Raw genomic sequence first — 22,102 nt, 5'->3', positions numbered from 1 at the left:
ATCTTTGGCTGCTTTATCAATGAGCTTCCATCCATGATAAAGACAGATGTATGTTTGCTGATAATTCCACAGTTTTCAGTACTGTTTATGACTCCTCAGATACTGAAGCAATCCATGTCCAAAAGTGGCAAGGTCTGGGCAATGTTTGGGCTTGGGCCAGTTGTAACAAATAACATCTGTGTCACAAAGAGCCACGTAATGATCTTCTCAATCAAGAGAACAACACTATCAGTATCCTGGGATAATCATTGATCAGCAACTGAACTGAACCAATCATATAGATACTGTGTTCCAAGAAGAGGTCTAGTGAATTCTGCAGCCAGTAATTGCTGGCAAGGCTGGTTTTGATGGTATTAGTCAGGAACTTTCAAAAGTTGCTCAGGGGCTGCTGTTCACAGATAATGGGATGTCTGGCAAGAGGGAGGCTTTCAGAAGTGAGGTAACAAGAGTTCAGGGCCAACATGTTCCTGTTACTGTGAAGGGCAAGGTTGGCAGGAGTAGGGAACACTGAATGACTAGAGATGTTGAGGCTGTGATCAAGAAAAAGGAGGAGACATAATGTTAGATATAGACAACTGGGATCAAATGAATTCCTTGAGTGTAGAAATATACCCGAGGGATATCAGGAGGGCATATAGGGGACATGAGAAAGCTTTAGCAGATAGGGTAAAGGTGAATCTAAAGAGACTAAGTATATTAAGGGCAAAACAGTAAGTAGGGAGAGAATAGGGCCAGTTAAAGACCAACAAGGCCGTATATGTGTGAAACCACAGGAGACGAGTGAGATCCTAAATGAATATTTGGCATCATTATGTACTGTGGAAAAAGCCATGGAAGATAGGGAACTAGGGGAAATAAGTAGTGATATTTTGAAAAGAGCCTGTATTACATAAGAGGTGCTGGAGGTCAAAGGAGATACAAAGGAAATAGTGCATACAGATACATTTACAACATTTAAAAGACATTTGGACAAATAAATGGATGGGAAAGACTTAGAGGGATATGGGCCAAATGCAGGCAAATAGGACTGTTCAGTTTAGGAATCCTTATTGGCATGGACGAGTTGGACTGAAGGGCCAGCTTTCCATGCTCTATAACTCTGTTACTTCTTAATGCTTATATTGTCTACAGTGCTTAAGTCATAAATGTGATTGCATACTCTCCATTTGACTGCTTGAGTGCAGCTCCTACAACAGACAAGAAGCATAACACCATCCAGGAAAAAGCAGCCTGCTTGATGGACACTTCATCCACTATCTTCCAAAACATTCCCTTCACAGATGCTCATTGGCATCAATGTGTCTCGTTTGCAAGATATGCTGCAACATCACCGAGGCTCCTTTGACACCATCTTCCAAATCTGCAACCACGAAATAAGTGTGGGGTGAGGGTGGTAGATAACACAGGAACACTACCTCCTGCAAGTTTTGAATTGCAAATATATGTTCTTTGTTGCTTTGCTATGTCTGGATTAAAATCCAGAAACCCCTTTCCAAACAGCACTGTCTGTGACCCTGCACACTAAGGACAAGAGCAGTTCAAGAAAGCACCTCACCACCACCTTCTGAAGGGCAGCTGGGGACAAACTGGTGAATGTTGGCTTAGCTAGTGACACCCACACCCTATGAATAAGTTTGCAAATAAGTAATCTCGCGTAAAATTGAAGTTCTTTATTTATAATTTGGAAAATAAAATGAAGATTTATAGTTCATAAATCAAAGACCTTTAAAAACCTGATTTCTGGTTCTTCTATGGCTGTTGACTAACTATCCCCACCAGGGACGGAGCCCAAGGAATAATCAATAGACTGCAAATAAAAGTGTCACCTGTAACAGTCACTTCTCCCTATCATTGGTTCTCCTTCTAAGAAGGTGCAGAAGTTGAATCATTTACTCAGTTGAACATTCTTGTGACTGAGTAGACAAACACGCCTGTAAATGTTCAGGCATTGGAAAGAATCTACCCATGTTCTTTTCGTATGTCAAACTGTGACCTGACATGGGGAAGTCATCTATTCAGGTCACAGTAGGGAGCTAATGGAGGAACAGTCTATTGACAGAGATTGTTGCTGTCTTGTGGCTGTGCAGCAGAAAAATAGTGTTTCTGATACTGGAATCTCACTATCATCACTTAAGTTTTATTGCTGTTCATTAGATTTGATTTGCACATTGTGGGGAACAATATAAATTTGGTTGCACCCTCGTGAAGCGACAGAAGTTCATCGTATATTTTTGAGGTACTGGATGATGTTGAAGTGCCAGTTATCTGTGCAATGAAGTCTTCTATAACCATGACAAAAATGTGGAACTTTGTCACACAGTCTGCAGACGGCATTGCTCCTTTCCATGGAGCTTGGTTGCATGTGTGAGGGAGTAGGACATAGAGGGATCCAAACTTAAGGTGGGAATATGGGAGCAGGTTCATGTGGACTATTTATACTGACATTAGCAAGTTAACCTTCATGACCTGTTTCTGAGCTGCTGATTCTGTATAATCTAAATAAATTTATGCATAATATTGTAAATCCCCAAAAAAGTTGTCCAGGTTCTGCTGATTTAGTTTTATAGATACAAATTTACTATTTTTCAGTAGAAAATGCTTTATAAATTTCAAGTGTCTGGGAGTCAGAATTACAGATGTGGATTCTAAAAAGCTACCTATTATAAATTTCTTAAGTCCTTGATCAAGTTACTTCCATCTATTCTTGTATCAGTGCGCTACCAACCCCAAAATGTCTGTTACAAAAACTGAAATTGCTGGAGAAACTGAGCAGGTCGGGCAGCTTCAGTGGGAAGAAAACAGTTCACGTTTCGAGTCTGCTGAAACCTTATCTGACCTGCTGAGTTTCTCCAAAAATTTCTATTTTTGTTTCAGATCTCCAGTATACGCAGTTCTTTGTTTTATTCCAGCACCACATCTGCATTGCTGCGAGCCTCTTCAAATATTTGAATTGTCCTCAGTCCGAGGTTGCTTAGAGAGTCTTTCATTGGAACAAGTTCAGGTCTCCGAGGGGTGTGTGGGCGGCTAACAGCTCTGAAGACTTGTTTGGTTGGTAATAATATAAAAATAGCCTGCAATTTGCAATGATTCAGAGTTCTTTCTTGTTGGCTGTTGAAATTGTTTGTGTTGCTGTCAGCTGCTTGACAATGCTGTCCTAATTGCATTGTGCCTGTAAGATATAAACAACTGAATAAATGCAATACCAGATTATTATCAAGGAAAATAAACATTAAGAAGAAATCATGCGATCAAAATTATTTTTAAATGCAATTCCATTGAAGAAAAAGTAACACAGGTTCAGAACACTGGACGATGTGTACAATGGGGTAGAGTTACTCCTCCTTCATACCTGATGATGTAATCTTGTCTGAATCGACTGAACTAGCGCTGAAGTTCAGGAAATGTTAAATGTAACTGAGTTAAGGCCAAGTCAATTTGAACTCCCGTTTTTGCAGTGTGTTATGGGAATTCAAGATTGAGTTCACTCAAATCAATTCCTTTCCACTTCACCGATCATGGAAACAGTGTGAGTTTGTGCTATTTGTATTTGTTCAAGATTATTTTAAGTTTATGCTCATTTTCTTAGGTGCATATTAAAAATGTTAATTTTCTCAGGAGCTATTTGAAAACAGTGAATTGTTCAGTATCATTTTTACAAGTTATTTTAAGTCATTTTAAAAGCAATTATAGGCATTGGACTGACACCTTTTACTAAATGTGGTTACTTTTATGTGATAAATCTGTTTTCAGCTATATTAATAAACTAAATTAGGTTACTAGTCTGCGTCAAGCAATACTTTATAAGGGAACAAAAGAATAATGATTACATTTGATATACAATTTAGGTTATGCAATGTAATTTCTGATTTATATTGGCCATAATTTACTGATTGAACCTAAGACAAAAATTCTTTTCCAATATTTTATTTCAGAACTGAATGCTCATCACTTTGTAATTAGGATCTTTGCAAGCAAAATATTACAGATTCAGATGACAAGATTCCCCACTTAAAATATTGAGAAAACAAGTGATTTGTTAAATGAAGTCCTGTGTGGCAGGGAGCTGACATAAGCTCAATATGTTTCCATTTGTGTTCAAGTTTCAAATATTACGCTTGGTAATAACAAACAAAATCCTGAAGGAAACACTCATGTGTAAGAGTAAGCTGGCTAAGAATTTCAAGATAAAAGGTTAAATTACAGGATCGAGAAGGAGGTTGAATTGTTTGCAGACCCCGAACCTACCCCAGTTGGAAGCATTTCTCTTTGGAATTTAAACTATGTGGAGATGTACCTCTGAACCACAAGGCCCGGGTTCAAATCCCATCTGTTCCAGAGATATGTAATAACATTTCTGAACAAGATGATCTTAAAAAACTACATCACCATAATTAGCATTAAGTGGCCAATCAAAGGCTTCTGTCTTGAGAAGTGTAGCATATTGCAGAGGAGAATGATTAAAAAGGCATTTCAACCTGAAGGTTGATTCTCAAATTTTCAAAAATTGAAATGAAAGAAACAAATGCAACCAGTGCACCACTGTTGTGTGTTGGAGTGTAAGTGAATGACAGCAATTGAACAGTTTTTAATGTATACACACACTAGGTGTAACCTGTAGGTCTGCCTGGAGCACTACATCACCCTGAACCTCCAGCCTGCAGCTTAAGTGCATTCACTGAGTCACACTGCTGCCTTCTAGTGGCTTTGGGGAACTGGAAGCTAACTGAAAAACCCTACTTAGCCTCCTCCAACTTGGGTTAGCAAGGCTTTTAATGAGCCAAATTGTATGCCTACTCCATTGCCGCTGATTCCCTTACCGGACTCAAACTCACTTTGAAAAAATTTGCTTGCGTCAGAAATGGGGATGTCAAGAAACTGGCAATCTAATTGTAGGTGACTTTTTTAGGACCCAACTTCCTCTGCTCCAACCCTCAGTTAGGCCCCACAATTCAATCTGCTGTGTAGATGTGACAGACCCTGAAAGCTTATATTTTTGGTGGGTAAGATCAGATAAAGCTAACCGATGGCTATTTTTCAGGATAGATCAGTTGACTGGGACCAAGGCTGAGATAGGGACTGTAAGGAGACATTAAGTGTTGAGAGAACTGAAAGAATGTATTTGTAAACTTAAAATTGATGCTTAAGGTAGAGAGTTTGGCCAATAAACCCACAGTGACTGAGATGAAGAGGTTGGAAGGCTCTGAAACAGCAACTAGCTGCAAAGGGCTAATTATAGTGTAACTAAATTCTGACGCCACCCCATCATAAATGTTTAGTTAGCAATTTAACATTCTACATGTTGTTACAGACATTACTGAGATAATGTGACTAAGATATTAAGAGTAATATGGGCAAGAAGTATCAGCATTTGCACATCATTTATTAATCAGTTTTCCATGATGTTAAACACAGGGAGTACAGTTTTTGGCCCAAACAGGATCATAAAGTTAGTTTGAATAAAAATGAGGGGGAGAGGTGGGAGACAAGAATAGGAGGCAATGTGAAGATGGATATAAAGGAGAATGTTAAAATTGTGTCTTTCCTATTACTTTCCCTTTTGAGTTGTATGTTTAGTCACAGTGTCTTCGCTTCTTACTCCTGCTACTTTTCCTCATTAAGGCCCCAGCTGTGAGGATGTTGAACGTTTGTTAGAATCTGACTAAATAGAACATAATCATTGGAAATGTCACCTGTGGAAGGACTAAAGATAAGAAAATAGTAACAGGACACTAAGTTTTTACATTGAAACAGTGAAGGAATCTTTTACACAAATTTGAACAAAATAAACAAATAATAATGCCTAAATAGATACACTGAGCAAAGGTGCTAATTGTTTAAACAGTGTGCATTTTTTTCTTACACTCAGTCCGACAGACTTAATCGAGCTTAATCATTTTTATACTGTGGCGTTCATCCGTAGTTTAGAAGGATATTCTGGGTCTGGCTGCACAGTCACAACTTGGGTGGGTGGCCTGGCCAGTGATGCTCATGTACTGTGAATGAACATACTTTTTAAAAAAAAAACTGGCATCAAGGAGCCCGAGCAAAAACTGGAGTCAATGGAATTGACTCTTTACAGAGCTCCCTATTCTTTCCTTCTCTTCCTCTTTCAGAAAATGATTCTGTTAGCTCTGATGACCTAGTTATTCTCCCATTTTGCACCACCTTGCCTTTCTTTTAGTTCCTTTGCTGCCTTTTGTAAGTCCAAGGCTGCTGTATATTATTAAATAACTTTATTAATATCTAATATGGATGATACAGTATATTTTCACGTCTGAGCTGCACTTCTCTGTCCTGTAGCCACTTGTTCCTGTATTGCCGCTTTATTGAAATTTAGACTAATGCACATTAATGAGGAGTTGAGGAGTAGAAAGCCTGGAGCTGGAGTTGGAGCAGGAGGTGGTGTTGGCAAAAACTGGTGGCACGAATGAGCGCCACCAACGTGAGTGTCGTTTTCCAGGCTCTGACCCACTTCGTCGTTATTTTCCCAAAAGTGGCTTGGGGTTGGGAAGAGGGCCTGATCAAGTAGGGAACAGATGAAATTAGTTAATAGTCAACTGAACAGCTCAACTAGAATGATTGTAGGGAGCTATTTATATGTCTGATGGCAGCCTCCCTTTGAGGCCCTTCCAATTACCAGCAACCACCAGCCCTGGAGAGGCTTCCTCCATCCCTCTCTTCCACTCTGTGGTGGCCTGGCTGCTCAAACCTTTTTTTCAAATTTGGTTCTTGAAAAGGTTGGAGAGAGGTAACATACAGTTTGAAAGCATTTCTACACACAAAGCGTAGAAGGATGATAGGTGTTTGGAACTCTTTCACAAACGGCAGTGGATACCACATCAGTTAATTTTAAAACAGAGATAAATTTTTGTTAAACGAGGGATATAGGCCAAGGCCAGGCATCTGAAGTTAGACTGCAGATTAACAATGATCTTTTTGAATGGCGCAAAATCTCAGGGGTCTAATTGAACAAATCCTGTTTCTATAAGGTATGGGGAAGCCTACTTTGGCATTGAAAATCCTGGCCTATGTTTTTTGGTCAGCATACCATGATAGCTAAAGTTTACTATTCAAGCAGATGAGATTTACGTAATTTGATTATTTTACTTTAAACATGTCTAAGTATAGCCCAGTGTTCTCAACGGAAAATGAAAAGCTCATTGGATCCAGAGAGAGATGGTTGAACTCAAGCAGAAGCTGATTTTTTGGAGATGTAAAATTCTTGTAATAATGGCAATATCTATAGGAGTTTTTCCAATTCTTATAATTTTATTTGCAAAGATCCCATAGTGATTTGTAATACTTGGGTGGGTAAAAAAGAAATTTAGCACTGTTATTTCTAGTGAAATTCTAAACAACGATGTAAAGAAGGCATTTAGTCTTGCTATAAACATCGGCTAACGGAAATTTATCCTCCTCTGTGGCATCATACTTTCCAACAGGAAGTCTTTTCATTTGGGGTAGGTTCCTTTTTTCCGATAAGCCATCTGAGTTACATTATTTTGGATAGTTTTACAGATAAACAATTATTGAATATGCATGAATGATTTTGTAGGAAAGGATAGAAAACTAAGCATATTGAAGTTTATGAAAACCTTTCTGGAAAATCAGGAACCAAATTGAAGATGTTTCTTCATTTTAATTTTATATTGTGGCCATGTAACTTGGTGTTAATAGCAATGATTTAACCACTCTTTTCTCTGTTACAGTTAATTCACTTTTGAATTGTGCCCTTTGGGAAGTCTGCCTGAATGTGACAGTTTTATTTTGTGTGATATTTCCAACAAAAACTTTAATAGCTAGGACAGACTGTTTTGACTTGAAATCTAGACATTTCCCACGTTTAGAGACGGAGCACATGTGTATGTCTGTGTTACGTAGCTTGTTTTTCCTGGAACAGGCGATGTTAGCCTGAAACAAGAGTTTATATCTTCAGGTCTGGCATCCCACGCTAATCGCTCCTGACTAGGAATTACTTATACTTTTATCACCCATCATTGACATAAAATCATAGAATTCCTATATAGTGTGGAAGCAGGCCTTTTAGCCCATCGAACCTACACTAACCCTTCAAAGAGCATCCCATCCAGACTCCCCTATTCCTGTAACCCTGCCTTTGCTATGCCCAATCCACCTAACCTGCACATCTTTGGACTGTGGGCGGAAACCCACACAGACACGGGGAGATTCTGCAAACTCCACACAGTTGCCCGAAAGTGGAATTGAGCCAGAATCCCAGGCACTGTGAGGCAGCAGTACTAACCACTGAGCCACCATGCTGCAAGTTGAACTGATTTGCAGATTTGCATTCAATTTGGCTGTGACTGCATTATGAGCATGTTTTCAGTGGCCATCAAATCCTAGATTGAGATTTGAAGCACGAGCTTCTGGCAAGGTGATGGCGTAGCCGAAGACCTCCCGTGAATAAAACCATGGAGACTGGGTTGTTTCATTGGAGGGAAAGATACTCCTCTTAATAAGTTTAAATAATTCAATAAGCCTGTGAAGAATTATGTTGATCAGTGATATAATTTTAGTGCAACTTAGTAAAAGACCTGAGTTATGAAGATGTGGTCCTTCTATGATGAAATCTTGCAACTGTTCTCATTTTCTATTCCTCCTATTGAAATTTTTTTCATTATTAGGGCTACTGGTGGACCATCAGGTAGAAGTGGACATCGGATGGTTGTTTGTAAGAGACAGATCTTGGTGTTTGGTGGATTCCATGAGAGCACAAGGTAAGTACCATTTTGAAGATAACTGTAGTTATTTACAAATGTTTAGTGAACACCAGAGCCAAAACCAGATTTTTATGAACTCATTTACAAAAGTTATACCTTGAGCACTGTTGAAGCTTCGCTTGTTGCAACCATTTTGGTCAATTCTACCGCTGTTTTAGAATTCAATTTTTTTTCTTCTGTAACAGAGACAAAGCAAGAGCTACAAGAGAAGTTAGAAATGCAGGTTTAATTTGATGTTGACGTAAATGTAAACAACTTTAAGAGCAGTTTTTAAAAATTTGTAACATGAGACAATTGTCTTACTACGTAATGAACTGATGTGATGCGTTTGTCCACTTATAATTATTAAGAGTCTTAAATTGCCCATAATTTTATTAGTATCTTGCTAGGTACAGTAAAATCTTTGCATTGAACTTACCAAAAATAAAGTTCAAATTGGCACAAGGAATGTAAAACTGTAGAACCACCTGAACCTCTGTCACTGTGGTACCATTCACCCAGAGAGAAGTACAGAAATTTTAAAAAATTAACTGATTGTCCATTTGATTCTTAAATCTGTGTTATGAATGGCGCAATGAGTGTGTTGGTAATCAATCCCCACTACTCCATGAGTCATAGCACAGTATGTCTTTTTTAATCACCAAAATAATCAATTTGTTTCTCTTACTCTAACCTAGAAAATAGGAAAGTGAAAAACACGTTTAAGATAATACAAAGAAATAAGCAATATTCCCTTGATCCCAAACATAGACAAGACAATTTGGGTCTGCAGGAATCTTGTGAGTTTGAAAAAATTATTGGCGAGAAAGGAGCAACCGTCCCTTTTAGTATGAATTAAGAAGATAGAAAGGGTCCACTTCTCAATTTCTCTAATTTCTCTCTTGTTGATATCAGATTGCTGACCGTTGCAGGTGATGAAACGTCTTTTGACCAGTTTTCAGATTTGGATGAAAAACAGTTACAAACATTGTTACTTAAATTTTATCAGGATTTACAAATACTTCACTGAGACAGAAACTTGCTGGTTTTCCTTTAAGGTTTATTCCTTGCAGCGAGCTGCTTTTTGGCTGCCAAGTTTCTTCAACATTTCACACTTGAGGCCTCTGAAAACACACAGTGACTCGACCCCAGAGGCTGTTGTTAGACAATGAACAGCACATATCCAAACCTTTTATGTTTATTTGTCTATCATGCAATTAAGCCATTGAAAAGGCTTCTATTGAACGCTTTCTTGCAAAATTACCTGCTTTTCCAGTCAGCTGATAATCTCGAGTTCCTTTTTATCATCTGACTTTTAAAGCTGAATTTTACCAATAATTTGCTAAGTCTCAATTTCGGGGTATTTCTTGGATGGTTTCTCTCCATATGCTCTGGCATGTATGCACCCTGCTTCTGTGCTGCTTTTCTATGTGCTACCAGCAGCAGTGGTACTGGTCACTGCAAGGACTTTCTGGGATTACCAGAGGCATACTTAAACACCAGCAGGTCTTTGCAGTTGCATTATAGGAAGTGATACCGCTGCGATGGCCAACAGAAGCAAATTGGCACTCAAATTTTCTTGACAGCACCCTGGTGGACTGGGAGATGGAATGAAGTGCTGCCCTTTTCCCTCGGGTCTGCTAGAAGAGACCATAGCACCAGACCCTGCCAGCCTTGTCACTGAATTTTTTTTAAACTAAGAAAGGAAGGAATTCCAAGAACAGATGATCCTCTGATGAGATTGTTCAGGGTATTGACACACACTATTTCTTCTGTTTCAGAAAGTAATTGTATTTGTGAAGGATTTCTTCAGCCAGAGGGTGGTGAATCTGTGGAATTCATTGCCGTTGAAGACTGTGGAGATCAAGTCATTAAGTGTGTTTAAAACAGATTCTTAATTAGAAAGCGGATCAAGGATTACAGGGAGAAGGCAGGACAATGGAGTTGAAAAACATATCAGCCATGTTTGAACGGTGAAGCAGCTCAATGGGCCGAATGGCCTAATTCTGCTCCTATATCTTATGATTTTGTTATTGTCTTATAAGGACAGATTACCTCAATTAATGTTAGTTGTGCAGGTCTCATTCAGCATAAACATATCGAGCACTTTCAGGGTTCTATTCTGTTTGCGAGACATGTCCAGTTCCTGTATTTCTGTGTTTCTGTTTAACAAGATTTTTGTGGTATTAGTGAAATTTGATCTACGCATTGAAATAACTCCACAGAGGCTGATATCCCATTATTCTACTTAATTACAGTTATAAATACAAATTAATTGGATAATATTATACTCATGGTTAGCTCCTCACCATTTAGTCATAAAAGGTTTAATAGACAATTCTTTATTTCAGGGACTTTGTTTATTACAATGATCTTTATTCCTTTAACCTGGACACATTCGCATGGTCAAAGTTATTTCCATCTGGGACTGGTCCATGCCCTCGCTCAGGTTGTCAAATGGCTTGCACGACAGATGGCAATGTGGTGATATATGGAGGTTATTCAAAGCAGGTAATTTGTTCATTTTTGTGAATCTTCTGTTTAAGTTTAGCATAAATCAACGTCAGAGACAGTTATATATCAGTAAAAATTGCTTTGAAGAATTTGTAGACATCGCATGTAATTTTCTTTTGATTTATTTAAAAGTTTTTGATTAGGAGATAAATATTTCTTGTATAACAGTTAAGATTCTGGATATCTTAGAATTGCAGTCACCATTGATTATCTAACTAGTAACAGAAATATTAGTTACTAGTCTTGAGAAAACTTATAAGGTCATGAGGAAAGGAAAATAAAGGGAGCTTAGGGAAAGCTGCACTTGGGGCTGCAATTGATTGACGAAAATTATATGCTTTTCTGATTATAATATGTTTCTATTTTAGTCACTGGTAGTATATAATTTAAATGCTTGGTAATTGGTGTTGTCATCCTTAGCGTCAGTATTGTTTGGCTTGCCCCATGGTTAATTCGATTGAAATTTTAAATATTGATGAGATGAAAAGTCCAGTAAATTCCAGTATGGAGGTCGTAGGAGCCATACAGTTAGCTTCATTGCTACTGAATTAAACAAGGGCATGAAGATTTAAGACCCTAACAATGTCCTCACTGTAGTACCTGATTTATATGCCAAAGTTGCTCCTTAGCCAAGCTGTTGCAGTAAAGTTATTACACTCAAATCAATTTAACAATGCATTAAACAATCAATGTAATCCTGTTGACATCTCCCAGTCACAGTGCGGTTGGTGTTGTGCAGATGGACAAAGGAGGAAGTAGTTGAGAAAATGGATATCATTAAAACAGATGAAAAATCTGGCAGCATTCAAAGTGGAGAAGTACATCAATCTTTCTGGATCACAACCTAAGTTGTTGAGGGAAGTGAGAGTGGAAGTTGTGGAGGCTTTGACTGCAACTTCCCAATTATTTTAACTATGGAGATGCACCAGAGTGCAGGAAAGATTGCAGATGTTCTATCTCTGATCATAGAGGTTGCGGGTGGGTGGGGAATAAAATAACTACAGGCCAGTCAGCTTAATGTTAGGGTTGAAAAGTATTTAAAGGCCACTTTGAAAACTAAGGGGTAAACATGTCTGACTAACATGAGGAAAGCTTGAGAATCAGAAAACCCTGATGTGAAGTGTTTAGGGGAAAAGAACCAGGAGTGAAATGAAGAAGAGTTTTCTTGTACGCAGTAGATGGTAGGGCTCTGGAATAGTTGCTGGGATTTGTGGTGGAGACAGATTTAATGGTGGCTTTTGAAAGGGAGTTGGATAATTGTCTGAAGGGAAATGGCAGGAAAGTGGAATTAGCTGAATTGCTGTTGGAGAACTCACACAGACTCCATAGGCCTTGTGACCTTTTTCTTATCGTAACCTTTGCCTGGTTCTTTCAAACAACAGAAAGGTTAATTTTTAAAAATTTAAGGAGACATTTCAGGAAGGACCAGCATTCACAACTTGTTTGTGAGATTAAAGCCAATGAAATTAAATGGGAAGTGGCAGCATAATTACAAAATGCAAACCTGCAAACAGAAGTGAGTAGGAGAGATAATGGGAACTGCAGATGCTGGAGATTCCAAGATAATAAAATGTGAGGCTGGATGAACACAGCAGGCCAAGCAGCATCTCAGGAGCACAAAAGCTGACGTTTCGGGCCTAGACCCTTCATCACCCTCTGATGAAGGGTCTAGGCCCGAAACGTCAGCTTTTGTGCTCCTGAGATGCTGCTTGGCCTGCTGTGTTCATCCAGCCTCACATTTTATTAAACAGAAGTGAGTATTTGTTTTACAGAAAGGAGCCATTATGTCACCCTCTGTCGTTTTTAGAACAAGTGCTCTTTTTGTTATGTTAATGGCCTGGACGAGTGTGTGTCTGTCATCTCCCAGGGAACGGAATGAAGGCGATGCAATTCCAGTGGCAGATGAAGGGGGATTGCCTTCGCAATGAAGAAGGGTTTGGGTCCGGATTGGGTGAAAGAAGCCAGTGCAGTGAAAGGGAGTGAGGTTCAGGTCCAAAGTGGATGGAGGGGGAAAGAGGGTCTTGAGCAGGAGGAAGGGAGCAAGCCAGTAGCAGGTCCCGTGGGGGAGAGAGGCAGGTGTCAGGTCAGGGTCTAAGGGGTGTACGTGGTCTGTGGAATTTAAGTTGGGGGTGTGTGAACTAAGTCGGGGTCAGTTGATTAGTTACTCAGGAGTTACACAATATAGTTACTAGCCTTACTTTTTCTGAAGAATTATTTATTTGATTTCATCTGAACCCCCCCTCAATTCTGAGATTTAACTAAATTTTCAGAGGGCTCCAGTCAGGAAAATTGCCCAGGCATAGGAGAATCTTCAGATGTCTAGACAATTACTTTATGGTTTGCTATGTTGGGATTCCAAGGTGGTTTGAGGTATGTATACTTCAGTGCTAGAAATATCAGAAATAAAGCGGATGAACTTAGAGCATGGGTCGGTATTTGGAACTATGATGTTGTGGCCATTACAGAAACTTAGGTAACTCGGAGAGTGGAATGGTTGTTGGAAGTTACGGGATTTAGATGCTTTAAAAGCAATAAGGAGTGTGGAAAAAGAGGTGGGGGAGTGGCATTGCTAGTCAGGGCGAGTATCGCAGCTACTGAAAGGCAGTTCCAGAATGATATGTTTACAGAGCCAGTTTGGGTTGAGGTCAGGAACAAGAAAGGAGCAGTCACTTTGGGGGTGGTTTTTAGCAGAGAAGCGGATAGGGAGGCAAATAATGGAAAAATGCAGAAGTCACAGGGTTGTAGTCATGGGTAACTTCAACTTTCCAAATATTGATTGGAAACATTTTAATTGTAATAGTTTAGATGGAGCAGATTTTGTCCATTGCATTCAGGAAGGATTCCTGTCACAGTATGTAGATAGACCAACACGAGGTGAGGCCACTTTGGATTTGGTGCTCGGCAATGAGCCGGACCAAGTGTTAGACCTATTGGTAGGAGAGCATTTTGGTGGTAGCGATCATAACTCTGTTTCTTTCACAATAGTCATGGATAAGGATAGGTACATATGGCAGGGTAAAGTTTACAATTGGGGGAAGGATAATTACAATTCAGTTAGGCAAGAACTGGGTAATATAAATTGGGATCAGATGCTGTCAGGGAGGAGCACTACAGAAATGTGGAGATTGTTGAAGGAATGCATACTGCATATGCTCGATATGTTTGTCCCTAGCAGGCAGAGAAGATGCAGTCGAGTGAGGGAGCCAGGGTCCTCGAGAGAGGTGGAATGATTGGTTTAGAAGAGGAAGGAGGCTTATGTATTGATTTTACAAGAGATTTACAAGTGTTTTGCCAGGGTTGGACGTTTGAGCTGTAGAGGGAGGCTGAATAGGCTGGGGCTATTTTCTTTGGTGCATCAGAGGCTGAGGGGTGACCTTATAGAAGTTTACAAAATCATGAGGGGCAAGGATAGGATGAATAGCCAAGGTTTTTTCCCCAGGTAAGGGAGTCCAAAACTAGAAAGCATAAGTTTAAGGTGTGTGGGGGTAGATTTAAAAGGGATCGAAGGGACAACTTTTTTATGCTGAGGATGGTGCATGTATGGATTGAGGTGCCCAGAGGGAATGGTGATACAAATACATTTAAATGACGTCTGGATGCATGCGTGAAAAGGAAGGGTTTAGAGTTTTGGGCCAAATGCTGGCATATGGGACTAGATTAATTTAGGGTATCTGGCCAGCATGGACAGGTTGGACTGAAGGATCTATTTCCATGCTCTACAGTAGTATGACTTGTTCAGATATGTTATGACACATATCTGGAGTAGGCAAGACTTGAATGTAGAATTCTGACCTATAGCTAAGGATATTACCACTGCGCTACAAGAGCCATTCAGCCACAGTTGTAGATATTTTTAAATTACCCAGTCCAAATATGTTATTACACATGGAATCACAGAATCTGTACTGTGCAGAAAGAGGCCATTTGGCCCATCAAGTCTGTATCGACTCTCCAAATAGCATCCTACCCAGACTCACCTTTCTGCAATGCCACATGGTTATTTTTAATATATCTAATGCACATGGTCTGCACATTCTTGGACATTACAGGACAATTTAGCATGGCTAACCCACCAGACCCACACATCTTTGGACTGGAGCGGAAACCAGAGCACTCAGAGGAAACCCACACAGACACTGGGAGAAAAGAGGAAATTCTACACAGTCACCCAAGGCTGGAATCAAACTGGGCTTCCTGGCACTGAGGCAGCAGTATTAACTGCTATACCAATGTGCCACCCACACCTCTGGACCAGTTGAGACTGGCTCACAGATAGGGACACTGCCACTGCACTGCACAAGCTGTTTAGCTACAGTTATAAGCTTTACACGTGACACACTCATAGGAGGTAACACCTGGTGTTATTCATGATACCTCTGAATAATGACAGTTACAGAGCCATTTTCTCGAGGACTCAGCTAATTTCATAGAAGTCATCATAGAATCCCGACAGTGTGGAAACAGGCCCGTCAGCCCTACAAGTCCGCACCAACCCTCAGAGCACCCATCCAGATCCATCCCTCTATAACCCACGTAATCTACACATTCCTGAACACCACAGGCAATTTAGCATGGCCATTCCACCTAGCCTGCACATCTTTGGACTGTGGGAGGAAACCGGAGAACCTGGAGGAAACCTACCAGACATGGGGAGAATGTGTAAACTCCGCACAGTCAGTTGCCCGAGGGTGGAATTGAACCCGGGTCTCTGGCACTGTGAGGCAACAGTGCTAACTACTGAGCTACTGTGCCACCCTGGTGGCACAGTTAATTTCTCGTTAGCCTTCCCATTTTGTGTACAGTTTGGTGTTTTGGCCTGAATAGTACTGATATATCCTGATAATTTCCAGTTTGCCCTTCTTTTCCAGTTAGCTGCTCTGTTTGTAAACACAATTTGCATTATAGCATGGTAAAGTGGAACCTGAATGTAGTTTGAGAATTGTGGAAAGTACTGACCTCTGATTGAATGAATGCCTTGAAAACCAGGTGAAACAGATGAGCTGTAGTCCTCAGGGTATAGGCTTGCAAAGTTTTATTTCAAGAAATATTTCCACTCCACTAACATGGTGAAAATTCGCATGCTCTGAAAGAATTAAGGCAGAGCACTCTGGGTGGATTGTAACAGTGATGTAATGAGTCATTAATGAGTTTAGAATGAAGGCTTCTACTTTGATATTAGATTTTTTAAGCTTTCTTTGACTGTTTTTAGCTCAGTTGATATGATAGTGCTTTCTTGAACTTTGAGTATTCTGTTGTCAAATTAGAAGTAACTTTAATATCTTTCATTTATTGAGAGGTTGTGTAGGAAAAACAGCACTCCTCAAACCAGCTTATTAAGTCAATACTACAACTCAAAATCTATGTCCAGAAGCAAAATGTTAATGGGGTCTAGATTTCTACTACCATTTAACAAGTCACTTGAGTCTTGATTTCATTTGTTGACCTTGGCACTCATTTTCTGTACATTAGTAATATTAGGACTCACTTGCCCTCTATCCCTGTCTCTGAACCTTGAGTTCAATTTATCAGTTTCCCAAGCTGATTTCATTTTGCAATGCTGACTCTAACCAACCATAGGACAACGGAATTTAACTGTGGACTTCATTCTGTTGTCTCCGCTCTCTTGCCGATTTTATTATCAGGATATATCAGTACTAATCTTTTTGTTTACCTCAATTATGTAGCCTGAATTTTTCTGTGTCCTGGTCTGTTAGGTTCTGCTCTGAGCTTGAATCTCTTGCTGCTTCTGTTTTCTGGGGGTGTTTTTCTTTTTGCCCCCTTTTATCCCCGTTCATTTTCTTTCTGTTATCCCTCTTGGGTTGGCTTGCCGTCTCACCATACCTCCTTTCATTTTTAACTGTTTGTGGGGGTCTGCTGTCCAAAATGCCTACTCCAATTCTACAGCATTCCTCAACATGCAAACTCTGCTTCTGCTACCCCAGAATTACCTTTCTATTTAATGAGCTAACAACTTCTCTGTAATCCACCTATGGTGTGTTCTGAAGGGCCCATCAAGACGCCTATTCCTGCCTCATTAGGGATAGCAATTTCCCTTACCAATCCGTAGCCAACACTTCCTCCCAGCTCACCTGAATTGTGTCAATCTTTTTGACCCTTTGAACTCTGCCAGATCATGTGTTAGCTCCCTGTACTTGTAAAATTCTTCACTTCAAAAGTCTTCACTGTTTGTTAGTTATTACAGATGGTTGCATTTATATCATGGCCTTAACGGAATCCTGGTTAATAAGTGATGACACTTTGCCTCTTTAAATGAAAGCTGAGGCAAGTATTTATTAAAATCCTTCTATCTACTATCAGTCCAAGTTCTATATCAAATTTTGTCAGCAAGGTATTTTCACTACTTTCGTCCCTTATCCCCTGCACTGAATATCTTCTCATCTTCAGTGATATCAATCTCTATTTCAATTCAGTTTCTGTGCTCTGCCTCCTTTTAAGTTTACAATCCTTCTATCCTCATTTATTATCCATTTTTGTATAAACTACATTACCCATATTCATGTCAGTGCCCTTTCTTTGTCATTATCATGTGGCCTCTACAGCTATTATGTCAATCACAGATAAGACCATCTCTGGTTTGCATGTTGAGGAATGCTGTAGAATTAGCGTAGGCATTTTGGACAGCAGAGCCATCTCTGGTCACTTCCTTGTGTAAAGACTGTATTTGTTTTTGTATTTTTCACTGTGCACTGAAATGGGATTGTTTTAAAAACCAAGGATTAGAACCACCATAAAACCTCTACAGTGTGGAAACCGGCCCTTCAGCCCAACAAGTCCATTTGACCCTCAGAGCATCCCACCCAGACATAAGGCGCATAGCCTCCCTAATCTACACATCCCTGAACACTACAGACAATTTAGCATGGCCAGTCCCCCTAACCTGCACATCTTTGGACTGTGGAAGGAAACCGGAGCACCCGGAGGAAACCCATGTGCACACGGGGAGCATGTGCAAACTCCATACAGACAGTTACCCGAGAGTGGAATTGATCCCAGGTCCCTGACTCTGTGAGGCAGCAGTGCTAACCACTGAGCCACTGTGCCGCTCACTCTGAAAATTAGTTAGCAGTGAAAAACTAGCAAAGGCCATCTTGACTTCCGTGACCAGGAGTTGAACCTGGGCCATGGCGGTGAGAGTGCCGAATCCTAACTACTGGACTACCAGGGAAGGCTCCGGTTAACAGCCAAACGCGCTAACCTGTTGGATCACACAGATGGGCAATTGTGGAAAGATTAACTGTACTTTTAAAACTCAAGTTACCTGATACTGATTGCAAGTGCTTTTATACTGCTGTTTGTTCAAACTGTGGGAGAAGTCTAATGCAGAGGAGCTGGAGACCAGAGTTGTTATACATAGATTTTTGCCCAGCAACAAGTAACTAATTAATCTGGGGAATGGTGACCCCCCCCCCCCCCCAAATTGTCAATGACAAATAACTGCCAATAACTAAGATTGGCTCCCAGGTCGCTGAGTAGTTTACTGGTGTCAATATTTGGACAGAAGCCATTGGACCTCTAAGAAAGGAAGCAGCTGTCTTTTGTTTTAAGGAAAAAAAACCTCAAGCCTGAAGAAAGCCAGTTTACTTGCCTTGTCACTTACTGTATGCTGTGGCTTAATTGGTTAAGTATGAACCAATCATCTTCTGCAAGCAAGTGAAAGTACCTGGCAAAAGAAGTTAAAGAGCAGCAGATTCTGATGAGCCAAAAGGCTCATCTCGGTGAACTGTGTGTATAGTGGCCATTGAACAGCCTTCCCAGTCTTTAACCTCAATCCATGATAGACGTGTGTGCAAGGGAAGTTTTATAAGAGCAGTTGAAGTTTTAATTAGTAGAGTTATATGTTGACAGCTTGTAATTGTTTGGATTGAATCTATTTATTTGCAGTAAAGGTAATTCTTCATAATTGGGTAAACCTGGTCAGTGCTTCCTGTCAACTTGGGTCTAAAAGACAAGTAAATTGGGGATTTTGCATACTTTTTCAAAATCTTCAACTTCCACGATGATTCCAAGAATAGCAAGACTTGATTTCCAAAACATTACCCCAATCAAAATAATATTTGAATCATTTTCCTTGGACATGCACTCCTCAAATCACTTTAAAATGTACTTTAACTTCTCAGCTGCCTGCCTTTAGCCCTCCATTCATTCTGCAGTTACCAATCTGCTCAGTCAGACCGTCACCTTCACTTTGTGCTGGATTTCATTAAAACGATTACATTTCCTCACCCTTGTCATTCCTTCATTCTGGTCTCCCTTTCCTCTCACTTGAGTGTCCAGAGCTGGACGTGAATGTTTTTGGTAATGAATTGGTTGAGAAAGTAGGAGGACGACTTTTTGGTGAACTGTGAAGACTGCAGAAAGAGTAAGACGACTGAAAAGTGATGGTTTATCATCGTGACAGTCACACAGAACGTAAGGGTCAGTTCAGTACAGCAGGAAAGACAGAACCTCTTTCCATTTCAAGGTTTTTGAGCCCATTGTCTCCCAAATCAGTGCCATTTTCCCCACAACTCCAGTAAATCTTTCCAATAAGTTTTTTCACCTTTTGCTACAGTCCTAAAATGCTCTTTATCTTCTCATGCTGTCAGCAGCCTTTGACAGGATTATTTACTTGGTCCTCCTCCATACCTTTCCTCCTTTGTTTAGCTAGGTGGGATTGCCCTCACCTGATTTACATACCTGTCTGTCTCATTGTAGCTAGAGAAAAGCCTGAAATAATGATTTTTTCCCCTACTACTGTGCCATTGCCTTAGGAGGTTCATAAGGATATATCTTTGTCCTCATCACATTCTTCACCCACATGCTGTTCATAGATAAATCATTCCAGACCATAATGCCAGAATGCACATTTGTGCTGATGACTCCCAGCTATTCCTCATCATACACCTTCCTGATGCTTTCACTGTTCCTAATTTTTCACAATAGTTGTTTGGCATCTAGTGCTGGATGAGCAAAAATTTGAAATGTGCCTCAATGCTGAGATCTGTGCATTTCTCTAACTGATGGCCTTATAAGCTTTTGTTATTTAACTGCTCCAACATTGTTGACCATGCCTTCAGTTTTCTGGTCTAAATTCTGAGCTTTCTCTGTCAACCCTCGAATTCAACAACTCCTGTTTCAGACATTTCTCAATGTCACATTATGATTAAGTTTTAGGCTTCTTCCCTAATATCTCCTAGCTCTGTCAAATTTTGTGTAATAGAGTTCCCGTGAAGTATCTTGGGATATTTTACTATATTGGAAAGTTATGTATATTCAACTTGTTATTAAAGACATTTCAAGATATTCTTAAACTAAATTAGAAGTAAATAATTCTATTTTCATTTAAAGCTGACTTTAATACTTTAGCATATGTCATGGTACTTAGTCCAGATATACTTAAGGAAACTGAAAGAAATGGTATAAGTTTTGCCTATTGTGTAAAAAAAAAAGTAATCTTCTCAATTAAACTTAAAAAGTCCTTAAAAAGACTGAAAATACTGTCAGATTAACATCAAATCAGTCATGACCATATTAATAAACATATGAAGAGGTGTTTTTATAAATGAAATATGTCATTCAATAGATTAACACAGATGATGTGGTAACCTGAGCAAAACTGTTAATTAATGAACCTCACGCATGACACTCCATCTGTTTTACAAACTAAACCACCTTTGGTCTTTGCTTTTGTGTTGCATACTGTTCTCATTCTCCCTAGCACTTCCTAACTTTCTTCGTGACCATGTGCAGCTTTAAATGTTCAAAGAATAAATATATCTGCTAAGCAACATGTGGTTATGTGTTTTGTTGTTGTAGGAGAGTTAATCTGTATTATTGAAAAATGGGGCATTTTTTGAAAAAGGCAAGAATGGCAGTTTTGAGAATTGAAGCATGTTATTGCTGCATGACATTGTTGTTGTTTGGCAGATCTGTCTCCTGTTATCTTGAATGATAGCCAATTCATTGTTTTTTTTAAGATGGCCCAAAGATTTATCTTTTGTTTAAAGTGTGTGCAGTCCTGGATAGCCGTTTCTTAATGCGTTTTAAGTGTTCACATTTCTCGTGTGTTATTAGTAAAGAGGGATTAAACAAAATAACTTGTTATAAATGTGAATGAGTATTAAATGAATATGTAGTTATGTAATTTTTGTCTATCCGACTATAAGAAACATTTTCATATTTAAATTGCTTTTCTACATTTAGGTTGAATACAGTCCAGTAGTATTTTTAGAGACTGGTAATTTGTTGTATATCCTGTATTATGTCTGTTTTTTTGTATACAAACAGGAACAGAGACACTAGAGATGTACACAGGCAAGTCAGTGACCCAGGGCAAGTTGATAATGCTATTAAAAAGCCATATAGTATTATAAATAGAGGAATGTGGAATCCAATCAAGGCAATTATTCTATTTCAATTATTTGTCTTCTGCTAAAGTGTTCAAATCTCTGCAGTGTGCTGTTAGAAATGAGACATGACCATCTAAGGGTTGCAGAAAAGATTTACTTCAATGTAATAATTAAGTTACCATAGTAGTGTCAGACCACAGGACTGTTGCCTCATTGGTGATTTAATGTGAAGGGTACCATGCATCAGGTGAGGGATGAGGTTGAGTTATCTTCATGGTAACTTCAGTTAGTGCAAGAACTGAATGCTTGCCATTGGCATGACTGCATAATATCTAACCAACCCAGCTAACTGACTAGAATACCTGCCTCCCGCCCTGGTGGTTCAAAGGAGGAAAGACTAGTGATGTGGAAAGACTGCAGAAACTTGCAGTTGTTATTTGTACAACACAGAAATCCTAGAGGAGATTTGTATTTTAAATATTCAAAATTGTAATAACTATGATTAGCAAATATCCGCAG

General features: G+C 39.5%; 1 protein-coding gene across 2 annotated transcripts in view; it reads left to right on the top strand.

Moving 5' to 3' along the window:
* Nucleotides 1-22,102, top strand: part of klhdc4 (kelch domain containing 4) — a 99,115-nt gene that overhangs the window by 36,163 nt on the left and 40,850 nt on the right. For both annotated transcript variants that reach the window (XR_007249139.2, XM_048546896.2), the window contains exons 6-7: nucleotides 8,646-8,738; nucleotides 11,072-11,231. Coding sequence is in view for 1 of the 2 variants with exons in the window: in XM_048546896.2 (XP_048402853.1) it covers nucleotides 8,646-8,738; nucleotides 11,072-11,231 (253 nt within the window). In the remaining variant the exon portion in view is untranslated. The remainder of the gene's footprint in view (nucleotides 1-8,645; nucleotides 8,739-11,071; nucleotides 11,232-22,102) is intronic.

Source organism: Stegostoma tigrinum, chromosome 16, assembly GCF_030684315.1.
Source record: "Stegostoma tigrinum isolate sSteTig4 chromosome 16, sSteTig4.hap1, whole genome shotgun sequence".
NCBI classification, from domain to species: Eukaryota; Metazoa; Chordata; class Chondrichthyes; order Orectolobiformes; family Stegostomatidae; genus Stegostoma; species Stegostoma tigrinum.
Note: the sequence above shows the minus strand (reverse complement) of the source record. Positions and strands in the feature narration are given on the sequence as shown.